The sequence below is a fragment of the Filicampus tigris genome, chromosome 11, assembly GCF_054856515.1.
Source record: "Filicampus tigris isolate MCC_2025a chromosome 11, RoL_Ftig_1.0, whole genome shotgun sequence".
Lineage (NCBI taxonomy): Eukaryota > Metazoa > Chordata > Actinopteri > Syngnathiformes > Syngnathidae > Filicampus > Filicampus tigris.
The window spans coordinates 7382501-7398375 of record NC_141227.1 but is presented as its reverse complement, the minus strand read 5'-3'; the positions used below and the strand labels follow the sequence as shown (position 1 = coordinate 7398375).

Sequence of the window (15875 nt, the reverse complement as noted above, 5' to 3'; positions counted from 1 at the left end):
AATAAAATCCAAATATTAAGGACTTTTTGTTTTTCTGTTCTGTTCTATTTTTTTAAACCGATTCAATACCATTCCAACTTTAAACTGTTCAGATGATCCCTTTTTTGATTTTTTTTAAATTCCTAAATAAAAAAGCTATAATTACAACAACACTTTTTTGAAAATGTGTCCATGCAGGTCCGCTGATAGTGTAGTGGTACACACGCCTGAGTTGTGTGCGGGCAGCGTGGGATCGATTCCCGCTCAGTGACAGTGTCTATGTGTGCCCTGCGACTGGCTGGCGACCAGTTCGGGGTGTAGTCTGCCTTCGCCCATTGACGGCTGGGATAGGCTCCAGCAACTCCCCGCGACCCTGTATAGGATAAGCGGTTTGGAAAATGACATGACATGACGTGTCCATGCATATTGCTCAAATCTTAGCTGGAGTCGGCTTACACTCAATGTATTGTGCATTTTATGATGTTTAGGACCACTCAAGTAATATTTGATTTCATCATTTGAAGATTCACCAACATTTTGCCCATTTCTGCATATTACAACACTTTACTAATCAGTACTATCAACTTCAGCAAACCATTACATCACTTTTTCATTTAACTATTCATTGGAATCAGCTTTATAAAACATTCAGTGTTCTTACAGTTTGTTTCAAGATTCAGTTTTCTTTTTCTTATGATATACAGTAATTCATACATAATGTATGTGCAGTATACTGCATGCTGTGCAGTTTTCAGGATGCATACGCAGAACAATTATGGCTTTCCCAAGGTTGAGCCATGTAAAGAGAATAGTGCTTTTGATAATGCCATTTGATTCTGTGCTTCTACAAAGAATTACAAGGCAATGCGTTTACACAAAGAAGATCAAAAGTATTTCGAGACCTAGTAAGGCTTTGTAAGAACAAGATTGTCTTTAAATTGGCAGAGTGAAATTAATTCTATTATATTTACGGACCAAGAAATAGGAGGCTGGTTCAGAGAGGAGAGCTCAATGTAGGGGAAATCATGGAAACTGTATCAGGTTTGGCAAGCTCTCATTGATGATTATCAGGCTACTCACTAATTGAATACCTTCTTGCAATCTTATAGTTTCAAACCAATATTGGAACACGATGCTGATCAAGTCTCAGGTCTGGGAATTACTTGCTCCCAGGTTGATGAGCAATTTAGTTTCGCTGATCTGCAAAAATGCCTGCAAGGAATCCGCACAATGTCAATTGATGCTTGAAGAACATCTCTGAGCTTTAGCCCCTTTTCCACCGCAGGAACCTTTGGAGGAACCTTTCACTTTACCCAGGTAAAGTGGTTCTGCCTTTTGTTTCCACCCAAAATATTTTTCAGCCATTTGTGCATTGAAAAATGCACAAAGTGAAGGACCAAACCGCCACTACTCCCCAGGACTTGTATGTCCTGAGTCTGGTAACAGACAAAAGCGATGATGTGCTGTTGACACACATTATTGTGTTTCAAGTAGGTTGTTGGAGGGCTCATACCACGTTGACCCACGTGACAGTCATTATCACACTGAAAAGTATGTTTCAGTGTTTGAAAAGTGATTTTGCTGATCATATTCATTCTAGTTTTACTGGTATGGTAGGATATGTTTACGAGCCACAAGCTATCAGCACCGTAGCATAGCGGTCTCATAGCATAGCCGAGGGACCGGTAATTGGAAGTAACAGCTTTCCAACTGAAACAACTTTGCAGAAAGAAAGTACTGAAAAGGCTGCCATACTGTGAAGGTTTAATTCAGCATTTCACAGATCACAGATAAACACTATAATTAGTTCGCGGGGCCACATATGACTCTACAAGTAAGTGACAGATGACTTGCTCTTTAAGGTCATAACAAATGCTTCTTCTCACATGTGGATGCAGGTCAGGTTATTGTTGCATCCATTTGCTGCTCCTGAAATAGTCAATTAATACTCTGCATTGGAGTGGCGGTGTAATTTCGTCTCCAAACGATCGTGGGGGGGGCTACTGTCCTCCCTCACTGTGACAACTTAAAATGCGTCTGCTCTCAGAATAGACTGTGGAGTCAGTGTCAACACAATAGCAGAGTTGTTTTTCATTCAAAGTTGAAATTGCATTGGATATGAACTTCAAACTATCAAGATACTATCAAGATGAAATGTAAAATACGTCTAATACAGACGATAAGGGAGACTAGTGGTTTGCAGATATAAATCATACTTCTAAGATTCAGGGATGGGCTCTCCAAACTACAGCCCTCTGTGTGGTGTTTACATGTTTCTGCTCTCCCTGTACTCTGGCTTCCTCCCACATTAAAAAAACATGCATCTTGCTTGATTGAGGACTCTAAATATGTCTATCTGTGTGAATGGATGTTTTTCTAGATGTGCCCGACAATTGTCTGGCGTCCAATCCACGATGTACCCCATTCCTGAGCCTAATGACGGCCAGCGCTGTCAAGCGATTACATTTTTTAAATTAATGAATCCCCAAATTTTCCATAATCGACCGCGATTAATCACATTTTTCATCGACATTTTTTACAAAGCATGGAACGGATATTTATTTGAGTAAAATGAATGTGAACAAAATGATACAGTATAAAAAAGTATATTTCTATTCGAAGACTGTTCTAATAGCTTTCTTTGATCGATGAATATGATTCTTTTTCCTGTAAAATACAACTGTTGAATGATACTCCAAAGACGTACAACTCTTATGGTATTTGAATTTAGCTTTGCAAAGTGCGCAAATTATTTTGGATTTCTCCATTGAGCCGTCGAGCAACTTTTTAAAGCAAAACTATGCAAAAGTCCGTCTTTGTCTGTCTTTGTGACAGTGACTCTCCTCTAAGTTTGGCTGCAAAGTTAGCAGAGGTCAGCTGCCACAAGAAGTAAAAAAAAACGGAGTTAACTGAGTTCTTTTTTAAAACGCCTTATATAATTTAAATTCATCTCCAAAGTTAATGCTTTAACTTTGACAACCCTAATATATATGTCTATACACACACACACACACACACAAACACACTCCCACCTGCACGCACACGTAGCGGTGCAAATGCATTGTCAATATCAACAATGGATGACAAGAAATGTAGTCAAATAGGTACAGATATAGCATATAATGTAAAAACTTATAATGAATAAATATACCGTATATATGTACATACATTGATATGTATACATTATGCTTATATAAACATATAAATGCAGGCATTGGTAGAATTATTTTTAAAAATGACATTCTTAAAATCTGAATTGGCTAATTCTGTGTCCAAAAAAGCATAGAGGCTATACAGTTGCATATCTGGCCCTGAAAATGATCATAACCTGCTCAACTACTGCCTTACAGTAGATGTCGCTCTAATAAACCTCTGTGCTCATTTTCTACTAGTGATGTGAAAATAAATAAATACATGGGAACTGGTTTTCTTTAAGTTTAATTTACATGTAGTCTATAAAATATAAATAATCAAGTATAAGTGGTTAACAATGTTTAAAATGTTATTTTCTTATCAAGCATATCCTAATTTGAATTAATAACATTTTCTTTTAAATGACGTTTTTTGTGAGTTATAATTTTGCTGCTTTTGCTGATTTTAGATTTTTGTCAAGGTACCGTTTCGGTTTCAGTATTGAGGTAGGTACTTTATGCAGGTATAGTATCAAAGTCAAAATTTTGGCATTGTGACAACACTACTCTCTTTTATATTTTAGAAACCCACTTTTATTTCTTTACTTTTAAATGCTTTTAAAGTTTTCTGTTAATGTGTTTAAATGTTGTCAACGTACATTCGAATAATTTTTGTAAGCTACTTTTGTTTTCCCTGCTTTCCTTTTGAATGTTGTTAAATGTGTTTGTAAATGCTTGTCGGTGTTGTGTCTTCACTTGTGTGAAGCACATTGAGTTGCCTTGTGCATGCAATATGCTCTATAAATAAAACTGCCTTGCCTTGCCTTTAATAACAGTAGATACAGCAGATGAGGCGAACATACCCATTACTCCGTCACTGTGTGGCAGGCCTTTTAGCCAAGCTGTAATTGTGGAGGGAGGTCAAGGTGTTGCTTTGAAAGGTTGTGAATTCTAATGGATTTGTGCATTTGAGCTCTGAGCGCGCACCTGTTGATTTTTTTTTTTAATATGGTACTAAATGTAAATATGGTGTGTGTGCGTGGGTGGGTGTGTAGGGGTGTGTGTGTGTGTGTGTGTGTCTGTGGCATTGTATGCTTAAGGATGAGATTACTGAAAGGGAGAATAGAAAAAATGTGTTGTATCTACAATTTTCCATAATGGGGAGACAAAGAATCATCCAATGCCATTGTATACATACATCTAAATGAGAACTCACATAGTGCGTGGGAGTACAGTTCCTATGTTGACTGTGGTTGGGAAATATATTGTGTTCTTAATTGAGGAGTTGGTAAAGATAGGGACCTAAAATGCTGGACAAAATACTGTAAAATCAAGATGCCCGGTTTCCTATGCCACAAAAACTAGATGTTGGCCAGTAAATCAGACATAATGGAAGCATGCCAAAGACAAAGCAGCATATCCACGACCTTATTTAAAATGTATAGTATATTCAGACACAAACTGTAACAATAATCAATAATTGTAACTGTCATACATGTAAATTGAGCAGAAGCTCACCTCTTTGTAATCAAGCCTCTTTGTTGTTGTAATTATTTTGTACTAACACTCTTAATGAGGGCCCATTAATAGAAACAAGGCTGTGCTGTACAATACCTGCTGTTTGCCACACTTCATAGCAGGGGGTTTAGTAGGTTATGAAAGAGTTTGTTCTGAAGATGTATAGAGTCTGCTGTTTGGGTTAATTAGAGGGAACCCACCCCCTGCGGCACAGTAAACCTCCGGAGCATTTCTCTTATGTCTGCTGAGATATAATGAATAGTACACATCTGAGGACTGCCCTTTTTAGTTGGCCCTTTTGCTCTGGTGGCAGACGAGTTTTTGAAGCCCTAATAAAATGAGCCAATACTGCTTTGCTGAGTTACAATCATCATCTCAAATGGAAGAGGACAATTAGTTGTATTTGTGATTTCATGTCTTCAATATACTTCCTTCCTATTCTGGATTTCACAAAAAGTCACATTGATGACTGTGACTGAAATTGATGGATCGAGCATTCTTTGAAAGATGCATTTCATTGTAAATTTGAGACACAGTTGGTTATATACACTGGCCAGTGGCCACAATCAGATATTTGATTCCGTGTGGGACCACTTCTTCAATGGTGCAATTAAAAATGGAATTTTCTAGGGGCTCCAGGGGAGTGCTACACTTCAGAATTTGTACTTAATTGCCTTACCTGGATAATGAAATATTTAATTAAATAACTAGAGTTCATGCATATACGAGCTATATTAATATCTATGTCAATAAAACACATTGCAGTTGTTGTATGGTGCACAGTACTGCACCATAATCTGACTAATCTGACAGATGTTTCTTGTATTTTACACCTCCCACACAGTAAAATAACATGACCAAATAATAGTCCCACTAGTCAGTGTGCAATGCATTTATGCAAACTACAATCCCAATAATAAACATTAAAACTTAGCATCGTTATCTTGGTGATGGTAAGATTTTATTTTATTTATATAACTATTTCATTCAATCTCATTAGATGATATAGCAATAACACTATCCACATGCGTACGGTGGATTGTGTATTGAGTCTTAGAGGGTGAATGGAAAACACATTTGATAATCAAACAGTTTCTCCTATATAGCGCAGTGTGAATATAATGTATGTATGTATGTGTGTAAGTAATAAATACATTATGAATGTTTGGACCAAATATATGCCTTACACTAAAGCAAAAAGCAATAATTAAGATAAACTCAAAAATAAAAATGAAAACCCAATAGTTCTGTACAAACAAAATAACATAAAAAAGACATACAGCAATAATATAATAGAGTAATGTAAAATATAAAAGCTAGCAAACGACAATAACACGCATACAACCCAGCAGTTAAGTTACAGTGCAGACTCAAAGGTGATTTAATAAAAGGCAGTGGTAAAGAAAAAAATTAAAAGCTGAAAATTGCAGCAGGCATGCAGTTCTTTTAATCTTGATATGTTGGGCATAAAAAAAACTCAAAATGCTTCTTAAGAATGAGTCCCGGGGACATTTGAAGTCTGGAATGTTCATTTTGCTAACATCACCATAGTACATCAAGTCTCAGGTTGCCATTGTAAAGCTGGGCCTCATAGTTGAGGGTGAAGTCAAGTGATATCCTCTTTTTTATGTTTGGTGTTGACTGAACTAGCTGCAACTGTATAGCAGTATATTGCCGACTCATATAAAGACACTTTTACAGTAGTGGTACGTGCAAGATAAGCGATAACTGAACATGTTTAAAAGACTTTAAATCATTAAATTCATGATGTAGTCCACAGGTTTTACTTCATAATCGAAATATTGCAGGTTAGGTTTAGGTTGTTTGGTCACTTTTTTCACCATGAAAATACAATACAATACAAATATAAATGAACTCAGGTCATACTCCATTTTGTCTCATAAGGATACAATGCCTTGAAGAGAGCAAAGCATCAAATACCAAACAATGACAGGCTTGAAAAGGCCGAGATTGTCCTCTAATTTGAAAGGTCTATTCGTTTTGAACTATATAATATGCAATGCAGCGCTTAAGTTTTGTTAAGTTTTTAAGTTTTGTTTCTTTGATATTCAGAAAATGTGCATGGATCAATAAAATCTGATGCATGTTAACCATACGAAATAACAAACAACATTAATATTTCATAAGTCAATATTTAGCGTGAATGAAGCACAGTTACTCCCACACTATGTGCCCTATTTTCATACCCAGCGCAAGTCTAGCGTAAAGTGCAGTCAACATGGGTGGAGTTTTCTTTCTTTTGGTATCTTCTTTGGTATCTAGCTATAAGCGGACGTTTACATTGCATGCACGTTGTTATGTTATGAAAGGCAGCTAACTCGGGGCTAATCGAAGCGGTTCCACTTATGCCCTTTAAATTCAGCGCAGAAAGAGCTGCGCGGTCTGCACCGCACACCTTTCATGACATGCACACAACACCCACGAAACAGTAACTGAACAGTTGTTATCACTCGGCACTAGTGCCACGATTCCATTAGTCCCAGACAGCCCCACACCACACACCACTCCGAGCTCACTGTCATTCATTTGGCCCTTCCAAGTCAACGGCTTGTCGTCTTCACTCTGCAGTGTCCGAAGCCCGTCAGCACTGCCCAAAGCCGCCATCCCCGAGGCGGGAGCCACAACCGTCGGGCCGGGGAAGTGGCGATGCTCCGTTCTGGTGGCTGTAGACCTCTAATTAAAGTGAATGGGACCCAGTGTGTGAAAGGAGCCACTTCTTCCCAACTCCCCAATTCAAAAATTAAAGTGTTTTACTGGTAGCTCTTCTGAGAAAGTTGGCAGAAAGTTTCATCTGCAGGGACGGTACGAGGGTGTATCCTTACTTTGTGGCCTTTTATTGAAGGCAGTCTAAGGCATACCTGTGCACTAATCATGGTGTCTAATCATCTTGATATGGCACACCTGTGAGGTGGGATGGATTATCTCGGAAAAGTAGAAGTGCTCGCTATCACAAGTTGTGGAAAAACCTTTAGACCTTTGAGTTCATCTCATAAAAATTGGGAGCAAAACTAAAAGTGTTGCGTTTATATTTTTGTGGAGTGGAGATAGATAGACAATTCATCCCATGAGGAAAAGTAGATTTACTTACTCTATAAAGTTGAGACTGAAAGAGGACAAATGAATCTTATGAAGGCAACATTTACCGCCAGTAGCCCCAACTCACCACCCCATCTCACCCACACCCACGCATGCGTGCACGCTACCTAACCCTAACCCTGAGGATGACAATGCCAGACATCAACCGCAAAATAGCACTTTTATCTCAGTGAAAATTTTAGCCCTTTTTATTGTTAATGTGCTGTTTAAATAGTAAAGCCATGAGTTATTTGTGATGGAATCATTTATTTGTACTAAAGCATCAGTTGTCTACCTCACAGAATCATACTGTAGCAGGGTCACAGAACTCTAGATCATCTTCCATGAACTAAGTAGCCTTCTAACTATGTGATGGCCAAAAAACATAATTGATGCTCACAATCAGCGCTGTCAAACTCCAGTCCTCGGGGGCCGCCCTCCTGCATGTCTTAAGGCCCTGATACACCAAAACGACGTTCACCAACAGTGACAGACGCTTACCCCCTGTGGCATCCGGCCGGCTGTCGGCACGTCACGTTGGCAAAACACACCGCAAAGACAGACAGCGACGCTGACCATTAAAGTACCTTCTGCGCATGCATAAGATGTAATACCCTTCCATACCATTGGAGGCGGTAGTCACCATTTCTCATTGTTACAACGTAAACAATGCACTCTGCTCTATTCTTCACTCACAATGAACTCCCACGCGAAGTAAACCATCACGTTCTTGACACGGTATTGTGGAATACTTACATTGTCAACCCTCGCTCTTGTACTTGTAAGAAGATTAAGGCAGCGGAGGCATGCTCACTGTTTTTCCACCTTTGTCACTTCACGATGGTGCTCCGCGCGCTGATTTGTGCTGATCAGAGTGACCAAATGTCACGACTGGCGACGCCGATTCAACATATGTAAACGCCCCTAAGACGCTTGCAGACGGGTTACGACACTTCGACGGTGGCCACTACATCAATCAGACGGCGCTTAAAGACGCAACGACGCAACGACGCTTAACGACCTCCGACGTCGGTTTGGTGTATCAGGGCTCCTCGTCCAACACACCTGATTCAAACGATCAGGATCAGGATCAGGCTCATGCAGAACTTGCTGATGAGCTGATCATTTGAAACAGGTGCGTTGCAGCAGGGAGAGATGGAAAACAGGCAGGACAGTGGCCCTCGAGGACCGGGGTTCAACACCCCTGCAATAACCTTGCAAACAGCTGTGTGCTGAGTGTGTCCAGTAACGTTCCAATTCCGCCATGGATACATTTCACCTTGCCCATTTGTTCTGACTACTGCTGCTGCTCACACATCGGGGGATTAAGATGACACACCTGTAGTGTGTCCGAAGGACAGGCACACAGCATGCCACCAATGGAAAAGTGACCTCAGTCATCACTTGACCCCACTGCATATTTTCACCTCTTCTGTGATTTAGACTAGTGTTTATGTACCTTAGGCAAGCCGCAAACAGTACGTTTCAGAAACCATAAACACCAGCAAACAAAAATGTCCATAGAATGTACACACATTAATGTGCCACTGTGTGGTTGTGAATCACTACCACATCTACACGGTATTCTCTGTCTCACTCAAGTGTACATGTGTCTGGGGTCCTCACACTGGCCCACGTGTTCAGTAGAAATAGACTTGGTTAAGTGGTTAAAGCAATGAGGGGCAGTGTATAGTGTGAAACAATGACTCCTTCCAGGTGCTGGTGTTCTCTGAGACGAGTGGGATTGGATGAGACAGGAGGTTTGTGGAGCTGCTGAGCTGCTAGCATTGGACTTGGCATCTCTTGGCCATGGAATGGCTGACAGGCAGGAGCGCCTGTCACAGCACATAAAGGCCACACTGTACTACCACTGGTGCTGTAGGGTGGAATGGCTCCCCTAAGTCCACCTCTTTGGGCCAGACCTACACTGGCCACATGTAAAGTGAATGCATGAGTCACGCTTTTGTGTGATTGAAAAATTGCATTAGGTAAGAGAATGACCGGTGATGGCATTGCGTGACACGACAAAACATTTATTCATTGCTGTGTGTATTATGTTCCTTATGATTATAAAAAGAACTGGAATTTTGCAAACACAATTGAAGTTGAAACAGATTTTCATGTTATTTTGTAAGATTCGATTGTAAAATAATGACTGATTGTGTAGTTGTTCATTCAGCTGAGTTGAGACAGTTTGTGTTCAGTTCCCACTCAGTGATTGTGTGCATGTGAGGGCTACTGCTTGTCTATCTCTATGTGTCCTGTGATTGGTTAGCGACCAGTTAAGGGTGTACTGTAGTTTGTCTCACGGTCAGAATTCAGAAGGGATAAGCTCCAGCTCCCCAACACCTTGGACAGGATAAGGGGTTATTAAAATGGATGGATGGATATAGCACAATACCTTTTATTAAATTTGACCAACTACCTTAAGGCCATTTCTCCACCACAATTACAAAAAACATTGTAATTATAAAAGCATGTCTTGAAATGGAATTAAGTACATTTTGTCCAAGAAAGTGATCATGGGTCTCCATGGGTACACTGTTCTCCTTATGGTAAAACAGTTTTCCTTGGGAAATGGTATGAATTTAATTGTTATGTTAATGCAAAATTACCATATTATTTACCCTCCTAATGCCATATAATATTCATATATGTTACACAAGCTGCAACAGCCAATATCTGTAATAAGCTCAGACTTGGGAGAGAATGTTTGTTTTTTTTATTTAAAAAAAAAATGATTTTTTTTTTTGTATTTTTTTAATTGTATAAATATTATAACATTATCATTTTTGATTGTATGCCTAGAAGACAAAAACAAGCAATATTGGGAAGAATAATGCTGAAGCCTATCCCAGCTGACAATGGGCGAAAGGCAGACTACACCCCGAACTGGTTACACAGACACCGTCACTGAGCGGGAACCGATCACACGCTGCCCGCACATAATTCAGGCGTGTGTACCACTACACCATCAGTGACCCGCTTTAAGAATGCGTTTGTGAGATATGAGTTTAATCGTAAAAAACCCTGTTTTTGTTAGGAGTGCAGCCATTTTGCCATTTTCTGTCTAATGAAAATGACATCACAGTTGCTCAGGCCTCAGGTAACAACCAATCACAGTTTGCTTGTTTTCTGAAGCTGAATGATGATTGGTCACTGCCTGATCCCTGAGTAAATGTGATGTCATTTTCAGTAAGATCTACAAAACCAGGTGGATTTCATTTCTTAAAGCGGAAGTCAACCAAAACATTTTTTTTTCAAGAATATGTTCCCAACAGGCCCACTAGTTGGTACATGGCATTCTGACTAATTTTGCGTTTGTGGAATATAAATTAAGCAGCAAAATGCACTCGTTTTAGCCATCTCCAGGGGCGGCCATTTTGTCTTCTGTCGACTGAAAATGACGTCACAACTGACCAATCACGGCTGACCTGTTTTCTGAATCTGAGCCGTGATTGGTCGTTGTGAGCAGTTGTGGTGTAATTTTCAGTCAACAGAAGACAAAATGGTCGCCCCCAAGAATGGCTAAAAACGAGTGCATTTTGCTGTTTAGCTTATATTCCACAAACACAAAATGAATCAGAATGATGTGTTTCAACTAGTGGGCCTGCTGGGAACATATTCTTGAAAAAAATATGTTTGGGTTGACCTCCGCTTTAACTCATATTCCAAAAACACAATATCGATAAGAATGCCTTGTTTAGACTTGTGGGGCTGCACAGAACATATTACAGTGGTACCTCTACTTACGAACGTCTCGGCATACGAAATCTTCAAGTTACGAAATGCATCAACAGGAAAATATTGCTTCTTGTTACGAAATAAATTTCAAGATACGAAAGGTAAAAATACAGTATGGGCTGCCACTCGCAGCTCCGGAGTTTCCTGAACGTAACATACTCATAGCTGCTCTGCCATTGGCTAGCCTAGCATCTTCCTGGCAACCCATTGGCTAAGAGGGACCTCTACCGTATGTGTCTATGTGTGCAGATAGACAGGTAGATAGATAGATATGTGATAGATGTGATGTCTATGCAGCGTCCTCGTCAGTTGCCCCTCGGGCCATGAGGTGTTCCGATAGTTTTACGTGAATTAGAAATGAGGAAAAGAAAAAAAAGGAGAAAATTGTTTTTTTTTGTTCATACAAACAAAGCAAGAGATAATAGAAAAGTATGAAAAGGGGATGCGTTTGGTTGATCTCGCCAAAGAGTATGACCTTAAGGTATTGACAGTCGCCACGTTATTAAATTAGTTCTTTACAAAACGCCAGGCAAAAACCACTTCTGAGAGAGAACATGAACCAAAGAGGGCAAAAAGCGATGAGGACAGCAATTAAAAGGTAAACAACCATCATTGTTATTTACATTATGCACAACTCTCATTTATTGTGCAATAATCTAATTGTAACATGATTTGTTGCATATTTTGATGCATTTTTATGCTTTATAAAACCTTTATGTCTGAATATTGGGGGGCTTGGAACGGATTATGGCATTTACATGGAAAACGCGTCTCTACTTACAAAATGTTCTACTTAAGAAATTTCTTCCAGGACCGTAAGTAGAGGTACCACTGTATTGTAAAGATTTTGGGAGGGGTTGACTTCCCCTTTAACTGCAGGATGAACAACAAAATTATAACATTTGTACACTCTCCCCAATAATCTATTCAACACAGAACTATTAGGTGTGCAGATGTTTCTGAAAGTCTGTTCCCATGCAGCCACTATCTTTCTGAAAACGACCTTAGCAGGACCCTTGCTGCTTTGTTTGCAAAGCTTGCGTTTTTTGTTTTGACTAGCAATGTCAGCAACAACTCCCCTGCCTTCTGAAAACATACTATACCTCTTTTTGGGAATAGATTAGAAATTATTTACATATTTTTGTGTTTTTTTTCTGAGCAAAGAGATAATATTTTACAAATTTGGGCCGAAGCAAGAAAATGGTAAGTTCACAAATAAATGAATAAATAAAGAGAGTCCATTTTTTTACTTTCCCAAGGTTTCAATGGGTTCTCAGCCGTATAATTAATCTGATTTAATGCCAGATGTCAAAAGCTCATTGTGTTGGCTGGATTCTGATGCCCTGCTATTGAGCTCTCTTGGCATTTATAGGAAATCAAAGTCACCTGTGGGAACTCATCTGATTTCCTGCACTAAATGTGTCTTTATATATCTCAGCACCATTGATATGAAGGCGATCTAAGCGGGGGGCAGTGCATGTATTGATTGGAATATGGATTCTGGCCTTGTAAAGGAAGACAAAGCACTCAGCAAGCCTACTGGCCTTCAGCCACTCTGGCATACCTCAGTTAGGTTTCCTAACGAGTTGCATTGTTGGACATTTTTCAGCGAGAGAAATTACAGAATCAATGGAAAATGACTTGATACAGTGAGAGGAGAAAGAAGATTGGGTGAAGGATGATGAAAGAGGCTCAGAGAGACATGGATTGTATTTAGGGCTGGATTGCATTTTCAGGGGAAAGAGGAAGGTGCCATTTCCATATAATGCAGACATTCATCCCACACCGCATACGTCAAATCTAAAAGCTTTTCTCTTTTCTCTCTCTTCTTTTTTACCATACAGATGTGCTGTGGACTGCCTCCAATTTCTTCTCCTGCTGTTCAAATTCCATGGCCAATAAAACCTGCACTTCCTACTGCTCTTGTTACCACTGATCCCAGAGAGCCAGATATGGTTTACAGCTAAATCACACGTTCCTGTTCTTGGCTCTCCCTTCATCATTATTCTCCAACCTCCTGTCAATCACCATGGCGTGCTTCCTGGCATCCGCTTTTCTTTTCGTTCTCCAGACGTTTGCTGCCCCACCTCAGTCAGGCGTTAGTTTGAACAGGATAGATCTTAACAACGATGAAGATATGGCCTTGTCTCCTCCACCAGGGACAAGCAAAAGACCCCCGCATAGCATTATAATTGGGGTACGTAAAGGAGGTACAAGAGCACTGCTGGAAATGCTCGACATACACCCCGAGGTTGCTGCTGCTGCAACTGAGGTGCATTTCTTTGACTGGGATGAGAACTACGACAAAGGTTTAGAGTGGTACCGCGAGCTGATGCCCTACTCATACCCGCACCAGATAACCGTAGAGAAAACCCCGGGATACTTCACATCGACTCTTGCACCCGAACGCATCTGCACGATGAACTCATCCATGAAGCTGCTCCTGATCTTGCGCGACCCGGCTGAGCGAGTTGTCTCAGACTACACTCAGGTGTACTTCAACCGCCTGGAGAACCACAAACCAGTTCAGGCTATCGAGAACCTTCTAGTGCGAAACGGTGCCCTGAATACCCGCTACAAGGCCATTCAAAGGAGCTTGTACGACATTCACATGCGCAACTGGCTGCGTCATTTCCCTCTGGAACAGATTCATATTGTCGATGGGGATTTGCTCATTCATGACCCCTTGCCAGAACTTCAAAAAGTGGAGCGGTTCCTCAATTTGCCTCCCAGGATAGTCGCCTCCAACTTCTACTTCAATCAGACTAAGGGATTTTACTGTATTCGAAGCGATGGTCGAGAGCGATGTCTGCACGAGTCAAAGGGGCGGCCGCACCCTGTGGTCAACAGTACCGTGCTCCAACAACTCCGTTCTTACCTGCAGGAGCACAACAGAACCTTCTTTAGGCTGGTGAAGCGCACCTTCAATTGGCAATAATAAAACACCAGTACATACATACTACTCAAAGGAGGCAGTCTGTAAGAAGGTCAAAATGAGACCTAAAGCACTTTACAGAACAGACATTTAAAGCCTCTCAGTTTCTAGACTTGTCTTCTCTAGTTCCTGCTGACTCAATAACTACTTTTACACAATAAGGAAAGATTCTTCAAGGTTTCTCTTTGCTGTGAGCACATAACTGATCAAATGAACTTGATAAACCTTTTCCCCCCATCTCTGTCTTGTTTGATACCCTTGTTCTTGATAATAAATTGTTCTTTTAAATGTGTCTGGCATGCCAGTATATTATGTTTGTCGTTCTCTGCGTTTCTTCGTAAGTAAGCCTTCTGTTTTAGCAGAGGTGTTGCTGTGGTGAAAAAGTAGACATTAATGCAAGGAAATGGGTACCCTGGAGCACAGCTTCAGTAGTACAGGAATCACTAATGGTTTTGGACACTGAAGGTAGCCTATGCCCACAGCTGAATCAGTTAATCCGAGTCAGTCTGCTCAGATCCCAAGAGCTTTCCTTGCATTTCACTGCTGCTCTGCTCGTCTTTATACTCAGGTGTTAGAAATGTGTAAAATGTCTGTAAAACATTTTCCAACCTTAAATGGGTTATTGTATCCTTTTTTTCTACACATCACTTTCCTGAATAGCATTTAGAAGGCCAATTTCCCCGAAACATCATTTCATGCTATACACAGCATAGGTCATGTTTCTTTCATTGATTTGGTTCTGAACAACAGCCGAAGTTGCGACTCTACTGGGAGCTGATAAAAATGCAGTCTCTTTGCTGTCTGCAGGACTCGGTGTCATAATTGTACCCAGGGCAAATGTCTATTGATGTTCGCTATATGGGCTCTTGTATAGTGTATATAGTGCTGAACACATTTATTAGACCACTACTCAATTGTTTATGCAGCTGTCCCAAATTAGCACTAATGATAATTACAAACTAAATTTATGTTTTCTGTAATGGCTAACATAACAGTATGTAGAAGCCTTCTCATCACAATGATATTTTTAGTACTAAAAATATCATTATGATTTTTATCCATTTTCAAATTGACTTTAAAGAAAAAAAAAAAAAAGCATATTACTTACCGATTAATGTCAAACTATACAGGTAGTTATTTTTGTTTGCATTCCTGAAAAAAATGTTTTAGCACTAAACCAGTGAACCATCTCAAATTTTGGTAAGTTTTATTCAGTTTGAAATTTCTTGTTCCTGCTCAAGACACAATAAAACTTCTAGAGTTTATCCAAATTCAAATTTCAAAGTCAACCCAAACATATTTTTTTCAAGAATATGTTCCCAGCAGGCCCACTAGTTGAAACACGGAGTTCTGATTAATGTTGCGTTTCTGAAATACAAGTTAAGCAGCATAATGCACTTGTTTTTTGCCATCTCTGGGGGCGGCCATTTTGTTTTCTGTCGACTGAAACTAACATCACAACTGCTCACAAC

General features: G+C 39.9%; 1 protein-coding gene across 1 annotated transcript in view; it reads left to right on the top strand.

Annotated features, from left to right (window-relative positions):
• Window positions 1-14695, top strand: part of hs3st1l1 (heparan sulfate (glucosamine) 3-O-sulfotransferase 1-like1) — a 35878-nt gene extending 21183 nt beyond the window's left edge. Inside the window, exon 2 of the mRNA XM_086045153.1 lies at window positions 13313-14695. Coding sequence (XP_085901279.1) covers window positions 13498-14406 — 909 coding nt within the window. The 5' untranslated portion in view covers window positions 13313-13497 and the 3' untranslated portion in view covers window positions 14407-14695. The remainder of the gene's footprint in view (window positions 1-13312) is intronic.
• Window positions 14696-15875: the final 1180 nt, after the last annotated feature.